Raw genomic sequence first — 17,479 nt, 5'->3', positions numbered from 1 at the left:
CCTTTTAAGGGTACTATGTGATAATGATATATACAGGTACATTTTAGTCATTGCAGGTACACAAGTGTACCTTGATGGGTACAGATGGCTAGGGTACACAAATGTACCTGCATTCATAGGTACAGTATTGTACTTCAAAAGGGTACTGCCCCAGCGACAAGCATTTGTACCGACTTAGGTACACACTGGTACTTCCATTTCTTAGAGTGTTGTCTGTCAGTGCTGAACAACTGAAATTCTCATGGATGTTGCTGTGTGTCATAAAATGGCTTATAAAACAGCAAAAATCTGAAAAATATAACGGCAAATAGGCTAGCCTATGGTGAGACGGAGCATATGGGTCGCCTCCAATCTGCTAATGGATCAGTATTCTATAGTATATGAAAAATGTTGCATTGTGTTTTAAGCTATATTTCAACAGTCATTCAAACTTTGTTAACTTGTTTAGCCTAACATTTGAGGTGTCAATGGCAGCTATGCTTTTGACTTGAAGATGGACTTTATTGTCATTGTACATGTAGCCTACATGTACAACGAAATTTTAAGCTTCGGCTATGTTACGTATTTAACAACAGAACAGCTGTCTACCACCATGAAGAATTTGGTTCCAAAACGAGCTATCCATTTTGAAGAATATAAAACATGTAACAAGCTAAATGTGTGTGTCATACACTCCATTATTAATCCTTCATAACTTCTACAATTTAAGGAATGTTAACTGTAACTCTAACTTGATAGCTATTACAATTATTAGACATGTTTTCTCCCATGTTTCAAGGAGGAGATATGTGTTCTTAATCAAAGAAAGTATAGTACCCTGTGTTGAGAAATATGAAAATGAACATGAAATGCTGCAGTCTGTACCTTGAGAGTCTGTGAGTCATCTGAGAATGAGTTGCCATGGTTTGGACTTCCAGATGTCACAAAGCGTTTCTTGCACTGATTCAGAATTTGCTTCTTTCTTTTTATAACGGCTTTGTCATTGACATCTAGAAGACACAAACTCAATTTCAAACTATTTTAGAATCTCTAAACACTTTCAAAAATGACAAGACAAAAATGATTTGGTCATTTGATTGATTTATATTCAAGACACTTACCTAATTGAAGACTAGGATAAAGGGTCCTGAGTTCATCAGATACCTACAATATAGACAATTATTTTCAATGCTTAAGTGTAAACAAAAATGGTCAAATGTAAAACTGCCCTTTTGCCCTTTAGTGACACATTTTCAGAAAAGTGGCTCATATAAACATTTTTCTAACATTCCTTAAAATATTGTTTCATCAATGTGGTAGCCAGCAGCCAATTAAAAATTTAGCAGCTTCAGTTCAGTGGGAATATTCAACCAACATGAAAATCGGTATGTACTTTAGGCTTATGACATCATGAAGAGTTATGTACCAAATCTTGGATTAAATGGCCAAAAGGTTATGCTACAACAAATATGTGTCAATGTTTTGCCTGTGTCTCTTGCTTTAAAAAAAAAAAATCTAAATGCTAAATTCCTTTCCTTCTGTTTTGTTAGGGTCTTGAATTTCCCCTTGGGGATCTATCTATCTATCTATCTATCTATCTATCTATCTTATGGTTCTTGGTAGATGCTTTTGTCCAAAGCGGCATGCAACAATAATACTACCATTATCATAAATTAACATCACGCTATCCTTATAAATTAACAGTTCAAAGTAGTTATAGATCTTGCATAAAAATACAACTTATAATAATAGACTAAATAATTTTAACAGAGTAATAAGAATAGCAACATAGTCACAATGACAACAACCATAAACACATACAAATTGTGATTCCACAAGGAAAACTAAAAAGTTAGATATAAGGTAAACAGATGCGTCTTCAAATGCTTTCTGAAAATTGGGTAACATGGTTCTGGTAGTAGTACTGGCAAACATTTAAAGCTACTTTCATCCCTGCCCTTAAAGGTGCTCTAAGCGATACTGGGTAACATCACTTCTGTTGACTTTCAAACAAAACAGAGAGCTAGCTCGCTACTTCATCCCCCTCCCTCCCGTGCTGCTCCCGTGCAATTGAAACTCTCCTAAACGCGCATCATGTCTGTGATTTGCTGGAACAGTTTGTTATGTTTTTATGGGATAGGTTTGCCCAGGTTGTTTTTGTTGCTATTTTTGGAGCCTGGGCTGTCCACAGAGATTGCATTTTTTTACAGTGTTCAGGACACAGACAGCTAGCGTTTGGTAAGGTGATGTTTGCAGTAAGTGACATAAAATGTTTTAACCTAAAAAATGTGTGGCATCGCTTAGAGCACCTTTAAGTATACCGCAACACGGTTTTCAGAAAAAAGAAAAAAATGTTGTTTTGATGTATTTTATACCTGACAATCAACTTCGTTGACACTGAAGAATCTGCTGAGAGCCATGCTATAGATTTGCAGTTCTTCTTGGACCATGGTAGGATAACATTCCACTGTATCAACTTCTTCTTGACGAAGAGTCATATACCTACAGTATAGACATGAGGCAAGCAAAGAATAAGTAATTGCTACACCTCTATGTGCATAACACTAAGGGTGCATTGACATCTAAATTTAGGTACTTACCCTTGTTTTATTTCTCCCAAAAAGCCATTAATTTTGTCAAGGGTGGCTTTCAAGGCCTCCTCTGAACTTTCTTGTCTAAGTCTGTCCATCATGATGTCTAGCTGAGTGTCTTTTTTCTGGAAATAGAAATTATTCATATCATGTCATTCATGCCATGCCAACCATGCCAATCTCTTGCAGGGTGCTTGCGCAAGTCTTGAAAGTCTTAATAAGTATGGAATTTTGAAACACTGTTTTCCAGACCTTGAAAAGTCTTGAATTTTGTGTGAAAGTCTTAATAAAGTATGGAAAAAATGTATGGTAGAATCTTACAGTATGCTCAAAGGCATTGTGAAATGAGAAATAGGAAGGTAGGCTAGGCTATAAAACTAACTATACTATACACGTACTGTATTAGCCTAATGGAATGATATCCAATCAACGCTTGCTTAGCCTAGTCTGGCACCTTTTCGTCACTGCTGAGGTCTATTGACACATAGCTAGCCTAGTGGTCAACAGAAATGGGTCGTTGCGTGTTTTTGAATTTATGGCTGGATTTGAAGTTAAATTAAATTAAAAATTAGAGTATTTGCCATACTGTGCAGTTTTTTGTTCTAACCAAGTGCGCTAGGTCAAATGTATGCACTTTTGTGAGTGTTGTGATACAGCTTGTTCAGAAGTTAAAATGAGATAACATAAAGATAAGTTCAGTCATGTCAAGGACAGAAAAAATTAGATGTGAGTGAGACTGAATTCTACATACATTCATCCATCCATTCATGTTTTTTTATAGATAGTTTGGTAACACTTTACTTGACGGGTGAGTTCTTAACACATTCATAGCAGCTGTCATAAACTTCACATAAAGCATTCATGACTGTTTCATGAGACATGACTCAACATTCATACCAAACCTTTCATGAATGTGGAAGACAGAACGACGACAACTCGTCAAAATAAAAGTCCATCAATCGCAAAGCAGCATTGCCGTTTTTGTTCCAAACCTCTTACCTGACCATGTCACATCTGAGTCAATGGGCTAGTCCAGTGCCAAAAAGACAGAACATGGTCAAGTAAATAATTTTTGTTTCATAAAAATGTATTTGTTTTATGATGTAACCTTTGCAGATAATTTCTCATCTTTTGCTACTGGGAATGTCCAACCATTCCAGGTTACACAAATACAAGTCGAATGTAGGCTAGTTTGCCTCCCAGTGTTAAACTCAGTGATTACAAATACTTCACAACTTGTATAGTAAAGTGACATGCAATGTAGACTTCATAAGATATTCATGAAATATTTACAAAAACGGCAATGCTGCTTTGCGATTGATGGACTATTTTGACAAGTTTTCGTCGTTCTGTCTTCCACATTCATGAAAGGTTTGGTATGAATGTTGAGTCATGTCTCATGAAACAGTCATGAATGCTTTATGTGCAGTTTATGACAGCTGCTATGAATGTGTTATGAACTCACCCGTCAAGTAAAGTGTTACCGATAGTTTTTGTGACACTTGTTTGATGTGAAATTCATGTACTTGTGATTTTCATGTTTTGAAACATTTTCATCAGTAAAAGCATAATTTACTGTGAATAATGCATTTGTTAATTGAATTCTAGCCTATAAAAATTAAATTTCTAATAAACACAGTTGGTACAATCTCAACCAATGAAGTAGGAAGTAGGCACACAAGTATACAAGTACATAAAGTTAAGGTCTTGAGAAAAAAAAATCCAGTTTTAAAAAAGTCTGGAAAAAGTCTGGAATTTTAATTTGGAAAAAGAGCAAGCACCCTGTCTTGGTATGGTGAAGGGTATGTGATGATGTGGGGCTATTTTAATTCCAAAGGCCAAGGGATGTAAAGTATCCTAGATCCATGAAATAACTGGACTTTAAAAATAAAAATCTGCCTGCCGGAATTTAACATAGGGGTGCCAATACTTATGAACCCTGTATTTTAAGGAAGAACATTTATTTATTTATGATACATTATTCATTCACAAAGAAAATTGGTGTCCTTAAAGGTTGGATATTTCCTCATTTTTTTATTTAAGGCATTAAGATCAATATCCAAAAGATGATTTTATATTCCACTTTTTAGTCAACTTTAGCAGAGGTGCCAATAATTCTGGAGGGTACTGTACATATTGTAATGCACTATGCAAAAAGTTATTACCACTCGTAGCCGAACACAGTGAGATGCAAGTCTTCCAATCCACTCAGAAATGTAATAATGGAGCTTTCCGGCTGAGTTGGAAAATGTAAATTACCCAGCTTTCTTGCGGCATTTCACGCAGGAATGCCCCCTTTACCTAAGAGTTCTTGAGGGTACCCTGAGGTGGCCATACAACCTTACGACAAACATGGCTGCGCCCATAGTTGAGATGAGATGACATGTATTTTCGGTAACACTTTATAATAAGGTGCCATAATAAATAGCAAAATAGTCATTACCTAACCCTTTGTTAATATTTGTTAAATGTTACTAAAATATCTATTTGGCACAAGTTAATAGTTTTTTCCATCATTAATTAAATATTAGTTGTTTGCATAAAATCTGTATGTTAATGTTTTAACAAATATAAAACAATCTATTAACTAATATTGTATTAATATTTGCTAATAGTTAACTAAATGTCTTTTTGGCACTAATTAACAGTTATTTCTTACATCTTTTAAATGTAAAATGTTTATTTACAAACTATATGTAAATATAAAAGCTAATGACATATTATTATTGAACTAATTGTTAGTAAACTGTGCTTCTGCAAATCCCAATATGAACCACTCCTCATAGGACCTTTACAATAAACAATAATTAATATATTAGTAATATATAGCTATAAGCGTGGGGCCCCTTAGTAATATACACAGAAAGACAAAGCTAATAACATGAACAATGTTGACACAGTAGCTTATGTCTCACAGTCTGAAAATCCTAGTACATCCGCACAGGTGACGTCTAGATTTGGTCGCATTCTCAAGCTAGTTGACAGACTGATTCAAACTATGCCAAGGCAAGATATTGTTCACACACATCCGTCTATGCAGGCTATCTGCAAGCCAGTGTTTCAGGTTATTCATGATTAGACATAGTTAGAGTTGAGGTCATACACACGTTTGGTAACATGGTTATGTGGTCCAAGCTTTTCTGATTAGCTTTATGGAGAATTTTTGTTTTTGTTTTGTTTTCTTCTTTTTTCCTAGTGGCTTTAGTACACAGTCTAAATGGGTCTTGTGGGGTGTATAAGGAACCCTACTGCCAGTGGTTGGTTGGAGAGTTTGCGCACCTCTTCTTCCACTTCATCCTTATTGGATACCTTTGTGGTTGGCTGTCCTTTAATTGGTGACCCTCTGTCTAGTGTTTGACAGTAGTGTACTTTTTGTCTTTGGAAGTACTGTTTGGTTGCTGCTCGAATTTGGCGAAATTCAGGGGAGGTGGGTGTAACAGAGTTAGAAATGTAGTTTAGTGTTTGTATGTGATTTTCGCCGTAATTAAGCAGCTTTATTGAGATTGGTGTTTTGGAGCCCCCTTTGGAGAAACGGTGTACTGCACTTCTGCTACGTTTTGTCCTTGTGTTGTTGCCGTACCCGATCAGAGGCGGTATGCTTTGCATTGGGTAGGTTGACTGTATAAAGCACTCCACACCTTGTTTTAATTTTGTAACTGTAAAATGTTGTTTAAGTTGAAAACTTCAACATATCACATATTACTTTATATGTATTTTTAGGATTTGGGTGCAATTCTAGCAACTTAGTGAAAGTTTATTAATGTTTTCATTATGACCACGAGAGTCGTACGTAACTAGCTGTATACTCCGCTAGCAACTTTCCATGCATTCAGTGTAGTTTAGTTTAGTGTGCATGGAAAGTGCAATTCAGTCTAGCAGGTAATGAATGTATTATGTTTATGTATTATCTCCGTATGGTCTACGTCTGTGAATGTTTAGTGAATCTCTTAGAATATGAATTAGCTGTCGTTCTGTGCACCTGAACATTCCATGTTGCATGTCTCCCTTGCTAGTAGGGCTGACAGTGATGGTATATGAATGATGCATGTAATAAAGCCCATTCAACTTAGTGTTTTATTTTGCTTGTGCAGATGCTGTTTTATGTACGCCAGTGCCTGAAGGCATGTTTTGTTTTAACTTTTCCTAAAGGAATAAATGTGATAAGACAGTTTCGGTCTCAGTCCCTTCATCGTCTGTTTATATATTACTAATTAAGCTTAACCAACTTTATTATAAGGGTCCCCCATACTGATAGTTATATATTACTAATACATTAATTAAGCTTAACCAACTTTATTATAAGGGGCCCCACGCTTTGTGCCCCACGCACAAAGTTTATGAATTAATCATATTAACCATTATATACTGTTTTAAATGTATACTACTAATATAAACACAGCATATATGTTTAAAAAGCATGCATAAGCATGAAATATATCAAATATGCTAGCTGAATTGCACTTGCTATGCAATTCAATGCAATTAATTGATTCAACTATATAAATCATATATTTTCTGAAAGCTTAGACCCTCAGGATGTGATCTAACATGACATGAGACATGTCCCACCCTCCTCATTAGTATGCTCCCCATGCATAATACATTGGGTATTGGTAAATAGTGTGTATGGCAGAGGTGACTTTGAGTAATTGTAATGACTTGCGGCATGGGTAAAATTATTTATATCTTATAAAAACTTCAGCAGCCTCAAGTTCACCGTTAAGGTTACACCCGCAACGTTATTTTGCATGGAATGCAGTTCTCTTATCTAGTATGAGAAAGGAAAAGGGATGAACATCACTGAACATGCTCTCATTTGTCGTCTGACTTGGATCATGTGATATTGTGATGGATCCTCTGATCCCTTTGATGTGGTTCGATCTATGGGTTCAATAGCCTAAAGAATTTAATTTGCTCCATGGAGTTAACCGAAACTATCAGAATCATCAGCAATGACTGATGGCATTTCAAACTTACACGCATATCAGCGTTGTTTTGCAACATACATATCAAGAAATGTGAAGGTAAATAAATGTTTATACACCTGGTATTGAGCAGACTAGGCCTTGATGACATCAAGATGTTCGTTAATGGTAGCCTTGTTATTGTAGGCTAACTCCTGCGGGCATATTTATCCATTCAGTATATAAACTATCAAACTACGGCATAGGCCTAACTTGTAGGCTATCTGTAGGCTACTTGGACAGGAATAACATATAGTTTGGAATTAATTTTAAGAGTGCAGTGCAAAGGATTCAGAAATAACTATGGTGGCGGATCCTGATGTGCACGATATGAGCGCTCACAGGGGGGGATATCGTAGCTTTCATTTGCGGTTTTCTATCGCTCATTTGCACATCAAGTCAATCATATGTTAGTGTGTGGAGAGTGGGGGCCGTATATTCTGTACAGGAGAGTGTGCTTGCTGCTGAGAAGGTCTCATCCATAGAGGTTAGAAGGAGGAGGAGGGGGCAGGGGATAAATGCATGTCTCCCTACCAGGACTGGTTTTAGCCTATAGGCCTACATAACATTTCGAATGACGTAACAGCTTAGAATGGCTTAGTGCAGCCATATTTTGGGACATTGAGCACTATGGCTCCAGGTATCCCAAAGTGCTTGGAGAATACACTGTAGTTTTATGGACTTGTCAGGGACCAGTTGGGGCAGTTTCATGTCTCTGTTGCTGAGATAGTTTCAATTGTCAAAAGGTCAGAATGCCAAGCATCTTGTAGGGGCTTTTTGAGGCAGTTTCTTGCTTGTGATTATAAGTGTTTCAAAACTCTTCAATATATAGATTGAGATAGATTGATAAGAATGATATATAGAAAGCATGATTGATGACTTATGCGGTTGCATAATACGACAGTGACTTGTAACGTAGGCCTACAGTTACTTTCATTCAACAGTTTTTTTTAATACATTTTCTACTAGTTTTAAAAGGAATGTGCAAGTAACTTGAAATGTAAAGTGGAATGACAGAAGTATAGGCCTTAGGCTTGTAGGCTAAACACCACCCCCTATTTTCCCAGTGTCCTTTGGTATGCAAAGTAGCCTAACATCATAGTTCAACACTCAATTTTCGTTGACATGTCATTGGCGAAATTGAAAATTAGGCCTACCAGAGATTAGATTTGGTGATGGCCTTGGAGTCTGGCTGGCTCATATTCAGTGAGGTGAAGTTTCATGCAAGAATTGAGGCTGTCATCATTTAAAGGCAACTGTCATATATCCATAACGCCAACTAAATACCATGCCATTGTGTTGCCGTTATGGATGTGACAGTTTTGCGCGGAATTGCCCTTAAACGTGAGCGCAGGTTTGTCTTTCTCATATGTGAGAAAGATTTCTCACATGCAAGTGGAATAGGGTTAACACAGCAATAGCCTACTAACTCGTTGCAGTGTGCGATATATATAACGGGCAGTTCATTTCGCGTTTTCAGAATCAGTCCTCGGATGGAAACTCTCCCATTTCAGCCCGCTTGTGTTCGCGCTCGCAAGCTGTGGTCGCTGACGTTTCCTTTTTGACATTTTCCCTATCTAGCCTATAACAAGCGCACACATCAACAATAACAATTAAAGTGTTCTCGTTGACTGAAATGGAGGGAAATCTGTGATTTTGTTTGATATTGACATGGCAACGAACCGCGAATGTATTGTGCAGGCTACGGTTACGGAGTCAAGTGAGGTGGAAAGTTATATAAATTACTCAGATAGACCTACAATATTACATGTTAATTAAATACTCATTAATTACTTTCAACGCTGAGCCGCATCAGAGGGATCAAAGCCAAACCTGAGCATCGCCATTGGCTATTCAACAGGAAGTGCCAGAACAGTCTCAAAAGTATCCGTATACTTGTAGAAAATACTTGTGCAGCGGCAGAGATTCGTAATGGCAGAATAGCTTTGTAATTCAAAGACAAGCAACTGTGGAAGGTTTAGTACCTGTGGAATATATTTGTAAGTGAAGGACATATGAGTAATACTTAAAATCATTCGTGTTATTTTTTTGTTAAATCACAAATTAGTTTTACAGTTACAAATCTTGATGCACACACACACAATACATAAGAGACACTTCTCATCTCTAAGGTGGTGCAAAAGTCTGTGCACTTGCAGAAAAGATTTGTAACTGTAGGACAACTTTTTGTGCGTAGAATATTGATTTGTAATTGTAGAATATGTTTGTAATGGTGAAATAGTTTTAACTGTACGATGATTTGTAGCTGTAAAACCAATCCGTACCTGTAGAATAGATTTGTAAGTGTAGGTCATATTTGTAATTTGACAATTACTTGTACAGATCATTTTTACAGTTACAAATAATTTGTACAATTTCAAAACGTGATACACACATACAAAACTTTCGAGTCTAATATTCTTCCATACGTCCAGGCCATGGTGTAAACTCCTGGTGTGGTCCCACTCCTGGTAACACATGCTTTCTTGTTCTGTGGCCATTGGTTTACAGTGACCACAGGCACACCACCAGTTCCCTTAACTTCAAAGATGTATAGCTCCCGTCCACCGGCTACTTATATCTTTTTCTGCGTGTCCTTTGTTCGAGCTAATGCAGTTTCACGGGACATTTCACGTAACATTTCAGTGCTAGAATGCTTGAGCAATCATGATAAAGTTAGACTATGGGTTGTTGTCAGCCTGATGAGCCAGACCCACAGCAAGATGTAGGGTCTGGGAACTCACCATTCGCAGTGCTCAATCCGAGGGGCGGGATAAATGGCCGTCTTTCAAATTCCCTCTGCACACAATAGGATAGCACTACAACTCATGAGTCCCATGCGTTTTCCGACCAGCTAGTTGGGTAGCTAGTTGATCAAACTTTTGCCAACTTAAAAAAACTTAATTCATGTCGCGCTGTTCATCAGTAGTGAGTCCCATGTGTTTTCCCACCAGCAGAGCTAGTTAGTTAGCTAGTTGATCAAACTTTTACCAACTTAAAAAAAGCTTTATTTGAGTCGCGCTGTTTGTTTCTTTGTTTTCAAGTAGCAGGGAATTCATGTGGAACTATCACAACTCTGCCATCATTATGTTAAGCCCGCCCACCGGCTCTATACACAATGTGATTGGCCTGATCAAAGTTAAATTTTTCCAGCTCGCCAGCCAACGGAGAGTTGCTAGACTACCCTGGCTGCAGAGCTAGTGAGCGGAGCTGAGCGGTGCGAATATCACACGGCCGCTCCTCCGCTCAAATTCACGTCAGGCCGCTCCGCTCCACTTCAAAAATCCTCCCGCTCCAGTGAAATCGCTCCATGCTCGCTCCAATTTAAAAGAGGGAGAAATAATCTACAAACCGAATTGTCACCTTAGAAAACTTAAATCCCAAAGAACTACGAACAACGGCAATGTCACTCATAGAACATGTATTGTAAAAGAGCCTAATGCAACAACGAACAAGCTTGGTAATGTCAATACATAGGCCTATAAGCCTAAAACTAAAGGGTTCAGTGGGATTAATTGCCTAAATAATACAGGTTTAGCATCCAAGTTTTACTTCAGCCTTACTTAAAGCATAGGCTATTCAAATTGCTCACGTTTTTCTTTGCTCTCCGTAGCACACTCATGTTTCCGCGAAATGTGTCTTCTTAAATTCCAAAATACATCTCACTGGAACAGTGTCACTACATAGTTGTTCTTGCTCTACATTGTTAGTATCTAGTTGTTGTGTAGGAATAGTACGCTTGTAAGCCCTATGACTTTCAGTTTCCTTTCTAAAATATTTACTTACTTATACTTACTGTAACGTCGGCACGCTGGACTATGTGCTACGGACTCTGGGACAATGCATTTTGGGATACGGGGGAGAACTCTGGGAGTTGTTTGTGTGTGTTAATGCCTTTATTTACTGTTTTAATGTCCGTGATTTAGTGTAGCGTGTTACCCTTTTAGGTCTTCCTCGTGTGTGATCCTTTTTGTGTGGGGGGCTGGGTCCACCCCTGTATGTGTAGTGTGTGTATGTGTTTGACTTGCCTAGTGTGTACTGCTTTCGTGAGCTGCATTCCTACCCCTGTTTCTGAATGCTAGCCAATAAAAGTGGCGTTCGAACCAATCTCTGGCTAACCCTATTCCGTTACATTACTATGGCCAATATCGTTGTTTGGAAATGCAACGGTCTTGGTTACATTATGAAGACAGGAAGTCTGGGTGGATTCGGGCATGCCTTAGACTCGTGGTGTGCGCGGTATCGGGGCGATATTGGAGCGGCCGCTCCGGCCTCGAATTTAATAAGCGATCCGCGCTCCAACAAAATTCCATCTGCTCACTCACGCTCTGCTCACTAGCTCTGCCTGCCTCGTGAGACCATCCTGATCTTGTGAGCTCCATTTTTCCACTTGCAGATCAGTGTGGCTTCTTGCGATGGAGAAAATTTGGAAATTTGGAAAATTTGGAAATTCGCCAAACGAACGGCCAATCAGTGTTAGATTTTGAGGCGGGTTTAGGTTAAGGGTAGCCTAGCTTGTGCTTGTATTTTCGTCGACGCTCTGTTAGTACGTCATACGCTTTGTTGATCTGATTGGTTGATTTGGCCCATCTATCACCAACATAGGTGGTGATAGACAGATAGTTTATCCAATCTGCTAACCAGTATTTTCACCCCTTCCCAAAAGTTCTCCAACGGAAAGATGGATATGCCGAGCAAATGCGAAGCAATTTGGCAGAGTCAGGATATTTTCTCCATCGCATGAAGCCAGACTGATCTGCATCACTCCAGTTCTTAAGGCTCTTCATTGGCTTCCTGTGCGCTTTAGGATACATTTTAAAATTCTGTTATTTGTTTTTAAATTTAAGGACTGGCTCCTCCCTACATAGCAGATCTCCTACACACACACATGAGATCAACGAGGTCATCTGATCAACCACTATTGTTAGCCACCCCTTCCTCAAGATTAAAGAGTAGGGGGGATCGTGCCTTTGCAGTCATTGGTCCCAAACTCTGAAACGAACTCCCCATTCATGTAAGGCTTGCCCCCTCAGTGCCTGTCTTCAAATCCTGAAAACTCATTTTTGGCGATACAAAAATGTAACAATATTTCTCGTCATGGTAAAAATCTGTATCGTGGAGAATAGGGGTGTGACGAGATCTTGTGCCACGAGATCTGGCGATACAAAAATGTAACAATATTTCTCATCAAGGTAAAAATCTGTCAGATTTTTTACTTTGATGAGAAATATCGTGACATTTTTATATGCACACCCCTAATAGACTATTTTGCACCACATTCACTAATCGACTTGATTAACAGTCTTTTTTAGAAGCTTTCCTCTCCACACTACCATCAAAGTGTAATGCTATTTTGAGCCTGATCAGTGGTTTGAAAATAGTGATTTGTTTTGAAATGGTGCCATTCATGCCCCTTGCGTTTTTACTATAAGCCATTTTGTTGCCAAAAAAAAGGTCTAGCTCAAAACTCCTCTGATTAACATATTTCTGCTCCCAAACAAAAGTTTGAACTTGTTATCATCCATAAATAGACCCTAGGTTGTTTTTATTCTGGATTATGTCTTTATCTATTTTTATATTTTCCTTTCATTGACCACTCCCTGTTATGTCTGTGAGGGATCAAAGAGGCCTTCTCACCATTTGTTCCTGCTTGTGGACATGATGCAGTTGTTCCACCTGCTCTTGCAGCTGCTGCTCTCTTTGCTGAAGCCCCACAGTGTGCACCTCCCAAAGATGAGACGCTGCTTGCATGAACTTGAAAAGCAATTTACTCTGGCCAGCAGCTTTCTTTGCCAAATATTCAAACGCTCTCTAGATACAGTGGGGTGGAGAGACAGACATTAAAAATGTAAAGTACATATTCTAATAACAGCATACCTATATTTATCAATGCTAAGAATAAAATTAGCACTACAATAAAACAAATTATGCCATGACTCTCAATTCAAGATATATTTACGTTACATCAATGGTGGTCCCTTGTCATGTTAACCTTCTCTCACTCTATGTTTGCCTCGTGTGCATTATGTCCCTTCTCACTCATGTTTTCTCCCTGTTCCCCAGTCCCTACTGATAAAGACTAACATGGATGTAGCCATGTCTCAACTGCTAGCAAATGAAACCTTTCAGTGTGTTGTTGTCAATAGTGATGATTACATTTCTGTGTCCGTCAACAGAGATGCTTGGCTCAACCGGAGGAAGAACTGGACATGCATCCGAATAAACATCCTGAGAATCTCACCATTACTCTGACCATACCTATTTGGCAGCCAGTTTGTTGCACTTACATCCAAGATTTCCAGATGATCCTCTACTTGTTTCTGGCATTTTCCAATCAAAGATAGTAGTTCTGTGTCAACAACATCTTGAATTTCTTCTGCAGGCAACCCATAAGTGAGTACTTCATCCTGTTCATAGAGTAACAAAAATCCTTTATCCACACAATCATCAAACTAAATTGAAAAAACTAAATTCAACGAAGCTGAGTGTAAAGTACCAATGTTTTGAATAGGGCTTACTAGCTAAAAGTGCTTTTCTATTTATAAATCAACAAAAATAAAAATCAATGGTTCCAACCAAATTTTTTAAATTGTTTATGGTGGGTTTTGTCTATTTTGGTGCAAACATTCCATTGTTTACAAATGTAACAAAGGCCAGTGTTGCCAGATTGGGCGGGTGCCCATCCAATTGGGCTTCTTTTGACCACAGAAAAGGCCTTAGGCGATTTTTAAAATGTTTTTTTTTTGCTGAAGAGGATGGGTTTTTCGAACGTGATTGGGTGGAAATGTGTAGTGATGTTCCGGTTGATACCAAGGCTCTGAAGCGTGTTTCAAGAATGCAGTAGGGGTTAAGTAATTTAGAAACCATCAGACGAGTCCAGGAAGTGACGTCAAACACATCAAAATGCATCATTCCGGAAATGAGATTCCAGAAGTAAGCACATACTGTACAGCTATGTGCAAAACAATAGCAGTCTAACATCACTAATATGTTAAGTACTGATTTTGGCAGAAATGATGATACAACATGGGAACAAATTCATGACTAGGTGCAGCAGAGCAATGGCCAACCAACAGACTTAACAGACATGACATGCATGCTGCTGATTGGGGGTAATTGACTCATTTAATGAGAGGGGTGTATTAAAATTAATAGCAGTGTGGAGTTTAATTAGGGAGGTCATTCAGTCTGTGAAGAAATGGGGTGCCAATAATGGCCCTTATTTAAGGACGGAAGGCAGCAGATGTTGTACCTGCTTGTTTTAGCCCTTGCTCAGTGAGTAAAATGGGTTGGTCTAGACATTGCACTGAAGGAAAAAAAACTTTGATCAAAAAAGTTGATTGGACAGGGGAAAACATACAAAGAAGTGCAGAAAATAATTGGCTGCTTAGCTAAAATGATGCTTTGAAATGGTAAAGAAAACTCGAAAGACGTGGTAGAAAAAGGAATACTACCATCCACATAGATCATAGAATAACAAGAATGGCAAAGAAACATCCAATGATCAGCTCCAGAGAGATCAAAGAAGATCTTCATTTACCTGTGAGTACTTTTACAACAATTAGATGATGCCTATGTTAAGCCAAACTATTTGCAAGAAACTCTCGTAAAGTACCACTGCTGAAAAAAAGACATGTATTGAAAAGGTTACAGTTTGCCAAAGAACATCCGGTATGATGCATTTTGACGCATTTGACGTCACTTTCTTGACTCTTTTCACGGTCTCTAAATGACCTACGGTGCGTTTTCTGCGCATGGGAAAAACATTTTTCACAAATTGAAAACATCATAATTCAGGTCACTTCATGTGGGAATAACCTACCGTTCATGGGCTTCGGAAAACCCTTTTTCCCATTGGCCACTCTTATTCTCTCTCTAATGTGGTGGAGCATGAGCTAACAACTTAACCAAAAGCACACCAAAAATGCAAAACAATAAAAAAAATACCTTGAAGTGCTCCACCTCTGCTAGGCAGTTCTGCCAGATGTTTTCATAGTAGCTCTGCAATTTCTTAATTGTGTCAATATGCATGCAATCTGTGGAGGAACATTTAGTTATAAGGCAATATCAAATAAATAAATAACAAAACCTCACAATATTTGTATGCTATGGTAATGTTAGGGTAAGGTTCAGACCTATTTTATCATTTACTGCAGATAAATTGGAATACCACGCCGTTATCAAGGACTTGGAGCAATTTGGTGGTGTCAAAGTTCTGCAAAACACGGCAATGAAAGATGTTTCAGTAAAACATTTCATGTGGTGTACTAGTCCATGAGCCACAGGCCCAAAAAGGGGCGTGTCACTACCACTTGGGGGGGCAAATTCTCACTATATTTTTCTGAAAGCTACATATCTTTGGAATATAAAATGGTATGATAGCAAGTTGGATCTTGTAGCTTTGTGGCTGTACAGGCCTTCAAAGTTGACCTCTGATTTGAAAAAAGGAATTTTTTTTTGTTAAACCTCTCATAAGAGCCCAGAAAATAATCCAAACCTCATTATTACTGATGCATATGTGGTGTTTAATGTTGGCATACATATTTTGAATCATTATGTGATTTTGCTCTTCATTTTGGTTGATAAAATTCAAGATCTATGTGTAATAATGAGCAAATCTATGTTTTCAGAGACACAGCGTGTTGCAGCACTAATTGAAATGCCCACTACCTCATTAATCAATGTATTTATACCTTTCTACCTCCCAGCAGAGACTTGAAATACAAATGATTACATAGGTCTGCATTGCTATGCTATTTACTATTTGTAAATGTACTATTCGGACACACCCCAAAATTCAGTAAATTAGTATTTTAATGAAACTACCCATAAGAGATATTCCAAGAGATCAAAACATCATGATTACCAATCATATATTACCTTTACATTCAAGGAATACCATATGAAAATTGTTCACATCACCACATGTACCCAGCTTAACAAAAATATTATAATTTTATAATGTCCAGGGCACATGAAATACATACAGTAATTTCCTGTGTATTAACCATATTGTGTATAAGCCACAGGACAGTGTTTTATGCAAGTTAAAAGAAACAAAACCATATACCATATTAACTGCCCCCGTGTATTAACCTCATAGCTGAAGAAATTTTGCAAAATCAATGTATAAGCTGCAGCTAATAGTTGGGAAATTATGGTAAATGCATCACAGGGTGCTAAAATGATCTACATTATACATTTCAGTTGTACTTTTGACTAGTAAGAATGTGGGAATGAGATGTAGATGAACTGGTTGGTGAAAATATTCATACTTTACACATTGTTATCATTATGTACAATTATTAATATTATTATTATTATTATTATTATTATTATTATCATACTTAAAATTGTCTTTCATCTGATGTTAAAATAATTTCCATTGAAAAGAAATAATAACTATTTTCCAAGACTTGATCTACAAGTACATACATTTACAACAGTTTTAAAAATTCTACACAGTTAGATCTGATGAGACAGAAACTGAAATTGGATCAATCCATTTTCAGAGGAACATGAGTTCATTTGCATATCTACAGCAGGCAAAGCAACACGAGGTTAGGGATGATCTGATTCAGGCTCATACTACAGGCAAAGATCATGACATAGAGGCTGGAGTCAGATACACCTAAGCACAAATTCCATGATACATTGACAAAGCAAAAATTAAAGACATTTACGAGCATGAGTCAAAAAAGAAAACACAGGCACATGGCAAGACCATCATGTTAAAGACTGGACATGAGAGAAGTTTTTTCTCACCCTCTTGGACCTTAACCATGGTCATTGGTGACACCTGAGGGGACCGTAAAGACCGTAAAGAGGTAAAGCAGAGGCATATAATTTTTTAGATCAAATTAGATTAGATTTAACTTTATTGTCATTGTGCAGAGAACAAATACAGAGACAACGAAATGCAGTTTGCGTCTAACCAGAAGTGCA

The 17,479-nt window shown here is 37.8% G+C and overlaps 1 protein-coding gene across 1 annotated transcript in view; it reads right to left on the bottom strand.

Moving 5' to 3' along the window:
• ccdc180 (coiled-coil domain containing 180) overlaps nt 1-17,479 on the bottom strand; it is a 60,558-nt gene that overhangs the window by 18,134 nt on the left and 24,945 nt on the right. The window contains exons 10-17 of the mRNA XM_076288360.1: nt 15,670-15,749; nt 15,482-15,570; nt 13,822-13,941; nt 13,172-13,345; nt 2,580-2,695; nt 2,355-2,481; nt 1,101-1,143; nt 865-989 (exon numbers count right to left, since the gene is read on the bottom strand). Coding sequence (XP_076144475.1) covers nt 865-989; nt 1,101-1,143; nt 2,355-2,481; nt 2,580-2,695; nt 13,172-13,345; nt 13,822-13,941; nt 15,482-15,570; nt 15,670-15,749 — 874 coding nt within the window. The remainder of the gene's footprint in view (nt 1-864; nt 990-1,100; nt 1,144-2,354; nt 2,482-2,579; nt 2,696-13,171; nt 13,346-13,821; nt 13,942-15,481; nt 15,571-15,669; nt 15,750-17,479) is intronic.

Source organism: Alosa pseudoharengus, unplaced genomic scaffold (assembly GCF_046254945.1).
Source record: "Alosa pseudoharengus isolate Yale_2024_CS ecotype anadromous, Long Island Sound unplaced genomic scaffold, YU_APseudo_1.1 YU_APseudo_1.1_scf_17, whole genome shotgun sequence".
NCBI lineage: Eukaryota > Metazoa > Chordata > Actinopteri > Clupeiformes > Clupeidae > Alosa > Alosa pseudoharengus.
The sequence above is the reverse complement of the archived record's forward strand: the minus strand, read 5'-3'. Positions and strand labels throughout refer to the sequence as shown.